At 46.0% G+C, this 14,378-nt stretch overlaps 1 protein-coding gene across 2 annotated transcripts in view; it reads left to right on the forward strand.

Annotated features, from left to right (window-relative positions):
• The window catches only part of LOC108632921 (GAS2-like protein pickled eggs), a 41,071-nt gene extending 26,901 nt beyond the window's left edge, over positions 1-14,170 (forward strand). The window contains exons 4-8 of one of the 2 annotated variants that reach the window (XM_018037800.2): positions 5,924-6,125; positions 6,764-6,848; positions 7,250-7,649; positions 7,743-8,148; positions 10,618-14,170. In XM_018037800.2, the coding sequence (XP_017893289.1) occupies positions 5,924-6,125; positions 6,764-6,848; positions 7,250-7,649; positions 7,743-8,148; positions 10,618-11,516 (1,992 nt within the window). In that variant the 3' untranslated portion in view covers positions 11,517-14,170. The remainder of the gene's footprint in view (positions 1-5,923; positions 6,126-6,763; positions 6,849-7,249; positions 7,650-7,742; positions 8,149-10,617) is intronic. The other variant, XM_018037801.2, reaches the window with a different exon arrangement.
• Positions 14,171-14,378: the final 208 nt, after the last annotated feature.

The following is a 14,378-nucleotide window of genomic DNA, read 5'->3' on the forward strand; positions in this document are numbered from 1 at the left end:
AACATGTTAGCATTGTTTAAGTGTATAGCCTATACATCCTTAAGTATCGGTGTTAGAATTATCGAGCAATCACGCGGGGATCCATGAATAACGGCGCGCCTTTAAAATCCATTCATTACGCAGCGATCATACGGAACATTCATCTATGATTCTCGTCTGGTTCGCGTCACGAGTCGCATTATGCTCCATTGGAGCAGCATGAAAAAAATATTATATCAATTGGGAATTTAGTATACTTCCAAAAATTGTTCATACGCCAGAGTTAATCTATCAATGCAGCCGAAATTCAGATGTCAGACAACTTTCAGTTAAAATAAGCAAACATTTCGGTGGAAATCGTTCCATAAAATGCTTCGAGAAACGATCCTTTTTTTTGGGAAAGAGAAACATAAACGATCTGGTGAAAAAAATATTTTCCTCTCGACGCTTACGTTGAAAATCACTGGGTCACTGTTATCCTCGAGAATTCTTTGCATGCGACGCGGCGCAAAGGTACGCAGACGCCACTGGAATCCGTGCGCGAGTAATGACGTTTTGTACGAGGCGTTATTTTAATTGGAAATCAGCGTGGCACGCATCAATTAACTGTTCTCTCCGGCGCTAGCTGCGGTTGCACGAACGACGAGACCCATTGTAAGGGATCGATCGATCGGCAATCATCGAGAGGAATGCACGGACAAGTACTTCGACGATGTTTCTCGCACCATTGCGTTGACGCGTGTGTTGTTTGCTACAAAAACCACTCGACAGCTTCGCGAGACGAGAAGTCCCATTTTTGTTCATTGGGATCAGCGAAACTCGATTGACCTCTTCAATTATTTAATTCGTCAAATCGACGGAACTATGATTGACACGATGTGTGATACACGAGTACGATTAATATATATGTGGAGTCCGAGAAATGGTCAACGTCGCCTCGAGACACAGACTCGGGGTTTGTTTTCAATTTTTCACCAGCGAGGGGGCGGACACGGGGAAGATGAAGCTTCGGCCGTTCCGCTCGCGCGATTTTTGCCGGCCGCAAAAACCGCAGCGAGTCAATGGAGAACAACGACGACTGCAAAAAGAAGGCGGCGGGAAAGAAAAGGTTTCGCGTGGGCGAGCCACGCCCTCGCGTTCGTACTCGACTTTTAATAATCGGCACGATTTATCAATGCGCCGCGGCCCTAATTAGTAACCAAGCGCAGCTTCGGCCTTCTTTTTCCGACCCGAACATCGTTCTCTTTTCTATGCGCGTATGCCTTCTGGGTATACGGAGGAACGGGGCTGAAAGGAGAAGAAAAGGAAGCGCCGTTTCCATTATTCCACTCGTGGGTGGCGGCTGGAAATTGAAGAATCGGTCGCGGTGTGGGTTCCGCTTAATTGATTTTTGCTTAATCGCTCGTCTGCGAGTCGTCGACGTACGATAATGCATTCCAGTAAACGAGAAGAAGACGAGCAAATTTGAATGTCACAGATATATTTCCATGGTCGTTCGAACCGAGAGACTATACGTCCGAAATACTCGTAAGATAAGAAGTTGCTGCGGCTGAAAAAGCTGGACACCCGGAGTTTCCTCGGCTCGCCAGGCTTTTATCTAAAAAGTTTCGAACAAAAGTGCATTGGAACTGGAACAAAGAATTTTACCCCCGTTCTCGTCGTTAATCCACCCGCGAAATAGGTCTGTCGGACAAAGAGACTCCGACTCTTGCGTCAGAGTTTTTACCGAGTCCCCCGATCGCTAAACTCGTGGAACGGTAGACTCGACCTTGTATCACCGTGGCTGCGCGAGAACCGCGGCTACGTGATCGATGCGACTCCTGCGGGACTTTCATATTCCCTCACCCCGGAAAAGAGAGGCGTTCGCTCATTTTCATGATCAAGAATCGCAATCACGGAACCTAGCGCGCGTATCCATCCTTCTCTCCTCTCTTCCCACGAGCTTCTTCTTCTCCCCGATCGTCCTGGGAAGATCGGTTGCCGGCGATAGCGGCGAGATAGCGATCAAGGATCTCGAACGGCGGAGGTTCCATCACTTTCTCCCATCGTGTATACACCGTGTTAATAAATGTCGGGGACAATTCTTTCCTTTTTTTCCCTCGTACAGGAGAGGGTGACGTAACGAGGGGATCCTTTTGTCCCGCGCGCTATCTATCAGAGTCAACGTCGCGAGTTCTCCCCCTTTATTTTCGCGGTTACACGCTCGACGATATGAAAGTCGCGTCTCGGGCGCTGTCAGATTAATTTAATTCGATTGTACATAGGAAATTGGTTTCCACAACGTAAGAGTTGGAAGCTTGATTTACAATTAACGAAGTCGTGAGCCAACAATTTTATTAGAAAGCTATTAGTTGGATCGACTCTTTTCATTCGATACGGTACCGAGACTCGTAAACTTCTGTTATAAATTATCGTTACTAGCAATTTATTCGAAATAAGTATTAGGTGTCAAGTGAATAATTGCGAGTAATAAAATAATCGAGCTTGGCCTTGGGCATTAATCCGTTGGCAGAAGTGAATCGAGACCGCGACGAATCTCGTTACTGTTTTTCACGATTTCACAGCGTGCGCGCGGCTCGTTGCGTTATGGTGGCCATCGGCAACGATGCGGGATGAGTTCTCGTTTGTTCAACGAGCTTTCTTACCTGTGTCGCGAGCCTACTTCCGCGTGTCGGCGCGTCTATTAACATAACAACGAGCGGAGGAAACTAATCCCGTCGGGATTAGAGACTTTCCATCCTCCCAGCTGGCTGGCCTAACCGGAGTCACGCGTACCCGTGAAATACCCTTCTCGTGCGCCGCTGTTATTTATTCCCGAGAGTAACGAGCCTCTCTCTCTCTTTATTTCCACTCGTCTTAATTATGGAAACTTCGGCTTTCAAGTTTTTAAGATCTTACGACAGATTAAAATATCCATCGGGTCGCAGTAAAGTCTTAATCACGAAAGCTCTTGGTCTAAGATTTTAAACAACTTAGAATAGGACATCGTCGGGTTGAGTGTTTTGAGTCGGATTGTACGAATTGAAGAAAAATCGTCTAAAGTTAAAACGGTGCGTAAACCAGTTAAGTATTCTTAGCGAAGAAAGGGAACAGAGGCGGGTAACTCGTTCGCCACCCACGCGATACACGCAGGCATCGAATTAATTCCACGGATTTTTCCGCCGACAGTTTCACCTTACTTAGGGAATTATTCCAGATCGACTTCCGGTATAAAGTGGCCGATTTCTCGTTGCACAATGCGAACAAAATGCTATTCGATTTGACAAAGAACATGGAAAAATCTCGGGTTCTATGAATTTTCCGTTTGCGTCAGTTAAAGGGAAAGTCTGCGTGTGGCAACGCGGACAAAAAAAAAGTGGAGATTTCACAAGAAAAAGGCTTGGATCGATAATGACCGCGGATAATTCCTTATATCGCTAGTAATTACCGTGCGTACGCTGTTGCGATAAAGCTGGGATCGATGGATCGTAGAGAACGGCCGTCAATGTCAGTGATCTTGACTCGGATTTTCTGGAAATCGAAAAACAGCGTGTCTCGCCGAGGCAGGATGTAAAAAGAGAGTTAATGCTTGTCTTCCGTTAGAGTTCTCCCCTCGGGCCTCAGACTAAACCGAAGTTCCTTGACATTAAACTCTGCGTTCGAGTAAATGTAATAGGAACGAACTCGAAATTGAAATGAGCAAAGTCGTATTACGGCGAAGTCTTTGGACAGTTCGTATATCGAGGGAAGCTTACGTTCTTTGATATTAAAATGAACCAGAAAAAAGTTGGAATTGTTTGTAAATGGAGTGGCGGGACAAATGCAGGGATTAGGTAGTCTTGCCAACTTGGGATTCCACTTTCCGAACGATTGCACCTCGAACTGATACGTGTTCCGTATCGTTGGGCTAGGTTCTATTACGTAAGCCGTTGCCGGCCTTGCATTATAGCATCATAACCATTCATCCTGTCCGCTCACCTGCAATGCGCCACGCCGAGCCGAGCGAGCTCCGAGCGGTACCAGCCACCTTATGGCGGTACGATTCTCAATTTCGAGATTACCGAACGGTTTACACTTCTCTAACGGGTTAAATATTATTTGTAACACTTGTCCGGCGATCGTTTTGCCTCTTCGCGCGTGTAACATTGTCGGAACGAATGTTTCACGGCAGGAAACGCGTAGCCTAGAAAGTTACCGAGACGGAGACAATCGGTGTGTGTCGCAAAGGTGAGCTAGAAAAGCGTTGACGTTATTAAAATTGACTTGACCACTCCCGTTTCAAATTCGTTTGAAGAATGCCCTGAAATTTCGGCATAGATCGATTATCGAAATTGATTTCGTAACAGAGTGAAGCAATAGAAAGAACGTTCGCCAATATCAGCTGGACGTCTCTTGACGAATTTGCGTAATTCTTCAATTGCTATGGGACAGAGGATTCTTCGAGTGTTACACGTCGAAATATTTGGAACACAGAGACGATGTGACGCAAAAACGAACCACGTCAACAGGAACAGCGTCGCGGCACGCTTATGGAATTTCGATCGACCGTGCCGCGACCATGATTTATCGTTCATCGTTCCCTTTTCGCTTTGATCGTTCCACAGGAAAAATTGACCCTCGTGACGCAATAATTAGTCGCACTCGTCACGCGTTCATTCAGAATTTAATAACGTACGAAATTTTACGATGGATTGTCCTCACGCAGGATCGAGAGTCGAAGGAACTTGTTGGAGGAAATCGCACAATGGACCAGTTTCGCAATCCGTATAAATCATTCGTACGGAAAAATTGTGGATAGAGAAAGAAAAGGGATGGCGTTTGGTGAACGCCAAGAATCTCTGGACGCGTGTGCATACACGCCGATCCGTGGCGATAAATAATTTTCACCGTTCCGCTGTCAAACGGCCGCCTGTGGGTGTTCGCACGTAAATGATATATATTTATCCGCGGCCGATTCGCCGCGGCGATAACAGAGCGTAATCAATAACCGCCGGCCCGACTTAATATACGCCGGGAGAAGAAAGTTTTCCTATACAGATAACGGAGCCGCAAAGTGATTCCACCTGTAATTGGTTGGAATCCCAGAACCTATCGTTGAAATTTTCCTCCCAGAGGAAAGGATAGAAATTGTTTATTTTTAATTAGAAATTTTCTCCAACCATAAGAATTTCAATGTACAATAAAATAAAATTATGTTACAATAGAATGAAATATCGCCGAGCTGCATCTTACAATGCATGTTTAATTAACGACAGTTACAATGATAGTATCTAGGCTGCGTCCAATGTTTTATCTGAATTCTTATAGTTGGATCGGGCAAAGAGTGAGATCAAAGAGGAAATGCGGTCGCGTTGCTCGTGCGAACGAAATTAACGAGCGGTTAAAAGTCGATAAAACTGGAATCCTACGAGAAGGGATCTCGACGAGCCCCGAGCGTTTCGCGGACGGACAGAGGGTGTTTCTGCTTTCACTTCGCATTAAAAACCACGGGAAACACGAACGGTATCCAAAGGCGTTTAAAGCGTGCCGGAAACGCGCGTCCGCGTCACTTTTCTTCCTGCTGTTCAACAGTTCCGTCGTTTGAACAGTTTCAAAATTCGACGGCTTGGAAAATTTTTTATTATTTTCAAAAAATTTGACGCCTCGTGCCTTTGGTTAGTCGAGAGATAGTTATCTCCTATTGCGGTTCAGATTAAAATCTAAAATCTTTGTCTCCCGCGATATGTCGTAAGAAAACGTGAAATATCAGTCTGATTACGTCTAATTAGCCAACTATTTCGCTGACCTGATCGGCTCGAGATTCCGTAAGAATGAGTCGACGTTAACACGGCATTTCCCATAAATAGGTATCTCCACCCAATTATATCTACCTACTTATTATCCTCTAAAAGTCGGAATCGGCCTTAACAGTTTCCAAGTACAATTACCCGTTTCTTCAACAGTCGGTGTCTCCGTTTTGTTTCAGGTTCGAGATTTGGTAGAGAGGTGCACGTGTCCCACGCAGTTCCCGATGATCCGCGTCTCCGAGGGGAAATATCGCATCGGTGACACGAAGGTGTTGATTTTCGTGCGAATCCTCCGCAGCCACGTTATGGTGCGAGTGGGTGGCGGATGGGACACCCTCAGCCATTATCTGGACAAGCACGACCCGTGCCGATGCAAAACCTGTGAGTGCATCTCAATCTTCCTTTTCCTAATAGTTCGTGTCGCGCTGTTAAATAAAAATTACGAGGCTCGCTGGACGATTTAAACAAGGATGAGCTCATTCACGTCGAGAATAAATATGATCCTTTCGAATCTGTTACGTGTCTCTGCGAAAGCTGAATTTCTTGTTTATTTGAAATGATCGTGACTCGTTAGTCGCGCGAACGAACGATGGCGATTCCTCGCGTTTAAATAATACTTTTATCGAATTATAACCTCGTCCGCCATTCTGGACAGATGCAAATTACAGTTCTGTTAGTCAGTTTTCAATCGCACTCTCATAAAACGTTCGCGAATAAATTATACGCTTCTGAGGCTAGTAGTGAGATTATTAAAAGAGGATTTAAATGAAACGAGTTGAAGCATGCGAGTTTTTCTATCCGTGAATAGCAATCATCGCGTTAGGGCGAGCGCCCACTAAGTGGACTGATTAACAAATTGACAAACTGTTCCGGATACGCTTCAAATCCGATTATTGCATCTACCCTTAGGCTTTTAGTTATCGAATAAAACCGGGTAACAAAGACGGAACGTGATCATCTATCGCGCAATCGTATAATTCTTTTTATTATATAATTTTATTCCTGTTTTCCGTGCGCAGCGCATCGCTCGATGATCTCAGCCAAGTTGATACAAAAGGCTGGAGGGTCGTTCGACCTTGGCAGCGCGCAGGTGCATTACGAAAGGTAAGAGTAATTTTCTGGCTTCTCTAAGGTGTCATTTATCTGTCCGCGGTCATTCATTCCTCCGCGCCGAGAGAGATCTCTGCCTGCTTCCTACTCGATAGACGCGAGAAATTATATTGTACATCTCAGAGACGTTTAAACGATGTTTTTCGATAAATTTCAATAGCTCCAATGATAACTAACGGGGTAACTCGCCGGTTGACATTGCTTGAACAAATTCCTAACGTTTCACCAATCGCGGACGAGATATAATTGTATGAGGAACAGGCAAAGTAATGCGTTATTAAGATAGGATGTATAAATGACAGATAGAAGTTTATTTGAGAGACGCATTCAAGTAGAGTAGCATAGTTGCCTGTGCCCGTACGGTGCGAGAAAGAAACCCAGCTGCTGATCCACAGATCACCTCCTAGAACCCGGCGTAGTTCGGCATCGAGCGTCGGTTCGTGCACGGGCGCGAATCAGCAGCAATCATCGGCGCAGCTGCAAGCGGCCAGGAGCGTTTCCAGCAATCGGTCCCGATCGCCCACGCCTTACCAGTCCTCCGGCAAGCAGCACCAATTGAACGACGAACAACGAAAGACGAACAGGTCGAGGAGTCCGACGCCGCAGAGCAAGTACCTGACCAGTCCGAACCATCAACCCGATTTTGGTAAACAGCGATCGAGATCGCCAACCCCGAAACCTCAAATCAGATCCAACAGTCCGACCATCAAAGATCATGCGAAGGACTCGCCTATTAGAAATTTCCGAGAGGAGGACCGGTCGCCTACTCATCACGGAAAGCATCAGGAAGTTAAGGTAAGAATCATAAACGATAATTGTTTCCCTAATTTATTTATTCTTTCTTTTTTCATATTTCTACAAAAAAGATTTTGTGAATCTATTTTCCAGGATGCGAGGAAAGACCAAGAGGTCCGCACGAAGGTTCCTCTGACGGAAGAGTTCACGAAGCGATACGTGGTGGACGGTGGCGTGGCGCGCAGAGCCGTGGAGAAGGACGACACGCCGAAGTACGAGCCGACGATTTACAATTACAAGTGTCGCGAGGACTCGAGCAGCCGCAGTCCGACGCCCAGCCCGCCCGCGATCAAAGAGGAGCCGGTGCTGGAGAGTTTCGCGAAGGACGCGGGCGGCAACGCGAACTATACGAAGTCGCCGCACGACGGGGAGCACTCGGACAACTGTAGCGAGGTGTCTGACGAGGGTTACCGAAGTTTGGGAGCGGTGCAGTCGAACAGCGTGAACGGGCACCCTGGAACGTGCACGCAAGGATCGCCCACGGTTGCCGATTGTCAAAGTGAGTAGGATTATAGTACGTTATTCTCGTTGGATCGAAGCACGCGGGTATTTTAGAGTCGTTTTTCGGCGCGCGCGATCTCGTTCCTTTTTTCGCGATTTATGGTACGCGCGTGGGTCGCCACGCCTGTTTCGTGTCGTAATACGTCCAGCCGAGGATTCGTGAAAGTTTTTTGGTAACGCGTTAGATTCCAAAAATTTTCTCAACACGCGTCCTTCGGTCCCGAGCGAATTACACACGTTCTCTCGTCGATTTCGAAACCTGTTCGCCTAATTTGCGAGAGGAAAATTATTAACGAGTTCCATTAATCTTGTCGATAACCGACTCGCTCCGACCGTTTCTCCCATTATTACGCTTTTCAAAAATAACAGACAACGAGCGGTACTGGTATAAATGGCGGTAAAAGTTGTCCTCGAACGACAACGTCAAGTATAACGCGCGAGGGAAAAGAAAGCTAAATAGACTCGTTTACCAGCGGTACTTACTGGTCGTTTCATAACGCTGGGTAAAATCGTCCCGGGCGATCCGTCGATGAAATCGCGTGTCCCGCTGGGAAGAAAACGAGGCGACACTCGCGCGGATCAAAGCTAGTCATTCAGTTTAATAATATGCGGGTGTATCGGGGTCTGTTCTTAGCACAAAACTCGCCATTATGCGCTACGAACTTTCTTTCCTAACTTTTTTCGCTTCTCATTCGCTCGCTTTCTAACGCTGTACAGACGCTTTATATTCGCTATTACGTAATTTTTCAATTTAAACCGGAGAGACACTGTAGACACTCGTGGAGCTTTTGTTGCGGGCAAGTGTAAAACGATGTTAATACCAAGGAACGAGGGTTTATCTGTTAACTTTTATCTGAGATTGTCACGTCTGGAGGGATTTAATTCGCGTCTTAAAGCTCGATGGATTCGCGCGATACTGTCCCACCTTTTCAGCTCTTTTGTACTCGACAGCGCGCGGAATCTTCTTTTTCATCTCCGCGTCTTCTCTGACCAACTAGAGTACTTATGTACTCGGTACGCGATTCTTTTGTACATTATTGGAAGATTTTATTTCTCGTCGAGCTCGTTGAATTAACGCGAATTCTTATCGGTTCCCTCAGTGTTTGACAAAGCGATAGATTTTGAGCGAGACTGAAAACGGATAGAAAATCGTAGTTGTGAGCGCGTAAGAAGAAAGACTGAAGGCAATCAGACACGGAAACCAGCGCGGCGTGGTACATACGTGTCAAGTGCGAGAAGTATGCGTGGCGGAGCTGTGTTATCGAGGATCGACCGAGTGGCGATTGTTCCGTGGACAGGTTGTTGTTGAGGCATCGCCCACGCTTTTCACGGTACACGCATACGCGCGCCTCTCTCTTTCCCTCGCGTGTAATCCTTCACAGTCGGCTAAATGTCAGGCTGGTCCGCGTCTCGCGTGTGTACTTTGAATATTAACGAGCTACAGGGTGGTCCAAAATAGTAACGATCGCGGAAAGAGAAGTGGAACGGGTGCGTGGGTGGTGCAACTACCGAAGTCGACTATCGTTTCGAAACTGTTTCTTTTCAAAACACGATTATAGACACTCGGAGCTGTTCGATATCGCGCTCGTCGTGACGGATCACGCTCGATGATTTTATTCGAGATACTTTTTCTGGACGACACTCGCGAAAACTGTTTTCGGTAAGGAACTAAGAACAGGTTCTGGTGATTTAAAAAGCGTTTATTTACTCATTAAGTGGCTAACCGCAGCGCTAATAACTTTTTTCCGCGCAATAAAGTTACAATGTAATCGTTTTTTGCTCGAAGCACGGGCAGTCGTCGTAATTACGCAATCGTCGCGATTCCTTATACATAATTAAACTCGAGGAGTCAATCGTACCGAAGAAGGAAACCGTAAAGATAAGAAGCTGACGAATAAATTAGCATACTTTACGAATGATTTCTTAAAATCTGCAACGCATAACTTCATAAGTGGAAAAAATGGTGACGCCTCGTTTCCATCGTTCGGACAAATGTCACCGAGCAGAGCTAATTGGTAAGACCAACGAAATGCCACTTCGGGGTCAGTTGACCAACCGTGGCGCGATATAAAGAAGTCAAACACGATTATGCGACCTGTCCATTCGAGCTGCCCACGCATCCTCGAGTATCCTAAATCAGGTCCAAGTCCACTCGAATTCGCTTGAATAAACAGCGAGGGAACCGGTGACGCCTCTTCGGTTGACATTTGCGTGCAGAACTACGCGAATTTGTTACGCAACTAAACGTGCGTGAACATAGGCATTTGAAAGAACTCGCATTGTTTAAAGGAATCAAAACTTATTCGTTCCTTTAGCAATTCTATTCGTACATATAAAATAATAAATATTATTTTAATATTATTTTAATTTTTAAATTTCACAATTCCCTTTGCGCATGTAATAAATCGAATCACTGATCCATTTTTAAACGTCGTTTACGAGCTTCCTATGTTCACCTTCTGTTCAGAGCAACCTAGTAAAGCAGATACGGAAGAGAGGTCCTGCGTGGAGACGGATAGCATCGAGACGGGTCTGCGGAAGACCCGGATCGGTCCCGCGAGTCCTCTTCGCGCTTCGCCTTCGAGAAGCGTGGCCTCCTCCTCCGGGGACCGAACGCCCCGAGCCGGTTCCATCGTCCGCGAGAACAGCAACGTGTCCAGAGCCTCGTCGGGCAGTAGGACCCCACGGGACAGCAACTCCAGCCCCGAGGGGAGCCCGTTGAAACGCGGAAACATCAGGAACAGCCTGCGGAAACCACCGACGGGAAGCTTGAGCAAAGCCACCACGGTTATTCCGAAGACTTGCCAGAGTCCAGTAAGTGGCAGCAACACATGGAACGGTAGACAGGCTAGACAGAGACCCAGTATCCAATCGGACACATTTCTGAATCCTCAAACTCCTGCTCCCACCACTTGTGCCACTACCACTAGTTTCTCTAGGAAGAGTCCGGCTAGACAGAGTTTGCCCAGGCAAAGTACGAACGGCGGGATCCAATACGACAGAAACGGGAGAAGAATCAAGGCTGGCTCCGGCTCGCTGCAATCCTCGCCTACCAAGGTGGCCAACCCTCTTCTGGAACAGATATTCAAGCAAGTCGGACACCTGCAGGACGAGAGGGAGGTGTTCCAGAAGCTGCAGGACCTGTTGAGGGACTACCAGGCTCACGGGTCCGGCGAAGGTGTCGCAAACATGGAGTTCACTAGGGCGTGGATCGATGGTAACGGGACCGTTGCGTTGCCCCAGGACAATCAGATGACAGCTAGTCCTAGAAAGGATCCGAAGCCGGCCTCGGAGAGGGGCGGCTTCTCCAGGATACCGGCCCCCGTCTACAAGAGGCCGATGTCCGTCGCCTCTGACAGCGTGTGAAGTTTTCCTCGACGAATGGTACGGAGCGTGTCCCCGAGGTCATCGGGCTCCTCGATCGCGGACAGGACTCTCTTGTCGAGCCTCGCGAGTGTTACTTTCTTCCTCGCTCGTGACGCCCCCGATTTTCCAGATCCCGTAACGATCGCGCGAGACTCTACCTGCGAAGAGGATTTCTTTTTTTATCATTAACGAAGGTATGTTCGGGGTCCAGCTTGGACCCCTCATATTTATTTCAATTTCCATCGAACGAATTTATCGGGAAAATAAATTATCCGCGTGATCTGACGATGAGATCGAAGGCGTCCAATTGGACGAGAGCCTTAACGGGATCTGCAGGCGTACGGAGTCGATCGGTTAGCTCGTAGGAGTCGCGTGTATTATCGGGGTGGTGCTTGGATTGGTGCTGAAATTGTAAAGTGAACAAAAAGAGATTAAAGAGAAGGGACGAGGGTGATAGGTAGTTTAGGACGTCTCGTCGACGAACATAAAAACGAATTTCAAATGACGAACGGACAAGAGTTTCGAGCGAGCAATTAGCTGGTGCGTGCCGCTTGCTTTAATGGCTTCCCCGATCGATTTTGCTTCCGAGTCAAAGTTAATTGCACCCCGGCTGACAGCTCGTCGATTGATCCGAGAACGAGAGATTACGCACCTATGCATGCCGCACTTGCGTGCGGACACACGCGACCGAACTTGATTCTCATTTTTTACATGTCGGATGAGTGACTCTTCACTTTTATAATTTTTTTTAATTATTCTAGATATCTATATAATCTTTTTAACCGTAATAAAAAACGAGTGGATATTCTTTGATTAATTGGGTTTCTGTGAATCGTGTGTTTTCGTGAACTGCTTGAAATTTGATGAGCAAGAGAATAATGACGAGGTCGCGTGGCTTTTCTTAGGTTTGTATTGAAACGGATCGACGAGCAAAGATCGCGATCCCTCGACGAGGGATCGCGAGGCGAGGATCTCAATTTTGCGAGCCAGGATTTCTAAATACGTTCGATCGTTTGAGCACCGGCCAGATGAGCCGGGGAGAAATTATTTATTTATATAGTCTATCGGTTGTATTTATTGAAAGACGATTTATTTGCGCGTTGCGAGATTTCGCTTGATGGAGTGTGGTGCACGACGCAAGATAAACGAGAACGAATAAAATAAAGAATCTCGAGAGAATGAGAGCGAGAGTGAAAGAGAGTATGGAGATCCGAGTGGGATCTCTGCGAGGAGAGACAAAATCAAATTTTCACCCCAGGAAAACAGACTGCATTATTGTAGATAGCGACGCGTGACGTCGATGACAAAACGCCATTCCAATGTTTCACTGTTTTTTATACCAAACGCGAACGTAGCGGCATATTTTGTAATCAAGTGTCTTTTTGGCGGGGGACTACTCGGGCGGGACCTTGTTTTCGGTTCTCGCGCGTTTCGAAAAACCAAATGAAGAATAAGAGATCTGCGAGTTGCTCAATACGTAGAACGTTTCAGGGGAGTATCATAATATAGAATGGTTGATATCCAATTATTAAACGTCTAAGCGAACGGAAATGAATTTGCAATTTGCAATAGAAAAACTGTGTCAAGCATATTCTAAAAGAGAGGTGAGAGAGAGGTTCTCATAGGAAATCTTTTGAAGTTGGAACGCGCGAATGAAACGTAGTGGAAAATCGATGGTAGAAAAATGAGGCTGAAAAATATTTTTTATAATTGTCTATTACGGAACCGGATCATATCGCGGCCTAACGATCGGCCTCGAAGTTTCTTTTTCCTCGTAGTCTTGCGTCCCGTCTCCGGGACACCCCGCCGATATTAACAAATTAAGGTAGATGAAAAGAAGATGTTTATTTTGTTGACCAGTAGTGACGAAAGATAGAGGAAGGCGATTATTTTTTAGTGAGACGTGTCGCAGGCGCGTTTCCGGAATTCGTCGAAGCCTCCCCCGACGTTCGGACGACGCGCGCATTTCTTTCTCGATTTTGAACTGTTCGCTGTTCGCGACGTATTTTTATTCAAAATTGAAGAGCGGAGAGAGTGGTTCAAAGTAACTTAAATCATGGCACGTGTTCACCAATTGTTTTCTAGGATTGACAAAAAGTAAGTGAAAATACGAATCGTTCGAAGGGAAATAATAAGAATAACGAAGCACGAATGCTTCCCGTCCAAAGTCTCCAACTTAAACGTTCAACAGAGCGTCTCGTTCGAATGGTCTACTGTGAATAAAAAGAATAGAGGCCGCGCGTTTTCCGGAAGGCGTATTTTACAAAATTGCTCGTAGACTTTTAGATATCGAATGGTGTGGGGGTGACAGTAAACCCTTTTCGCGTTTTTTAAAGCCTAAGCTTCGTAACCCCAGGCTGGCGAGAAATAAACGGGATGCCGACGATTACCAATATTAATATTAATTACGACGACCGCAAGCCCTATCTCTATTATTCTGAATAACGAACGACATTACTATTATCATTGCGACGATAATTATTATTATTACGATTATTATCGTCATCGTCCGTGGGTGACGATGATCGATTATTACGATTATTATACGCATCGTTGAGTATGTTTACGTTATATCATTTTATCTACGAGAAGTTGTAAATTGAGAGAAAACTTGTATAAAAAAAATACAATAAAAAAAACTTTAACAAAAACAGGATGACCGATACGTTGAAAAGATTTTCTCTCAACGTACATTGCCTCCTTCCTAGTCTCCAAGATCACCTCTCTTCACTCTCCGACTCTCTCATTGACGATGAGTTCATATCCCAATCAGAAAATTACATTATCAATCCATACGAACCGTTTGTTCCAATGAATAGCGACCGAGCGATCGAGGATCCTTAATTGATTCGACTAAGAGCA

Source organism: Ceratina calcarata, unplaced genomic scaffold, assembly GCF_001652005.2.
Source record: "Ceratina calcarata isolate Rehan_Ccalc_2016 unplaced genomic scaffold, ASM165200v1 scaffold178.2, whole genome shotgun sequence".
Lineage (NCBI taxonomy): Eukaryota > Metazoa > Arthropoda > Insecta > Hymenoptera > Apidae > Ceratina > Ceratina calcarata.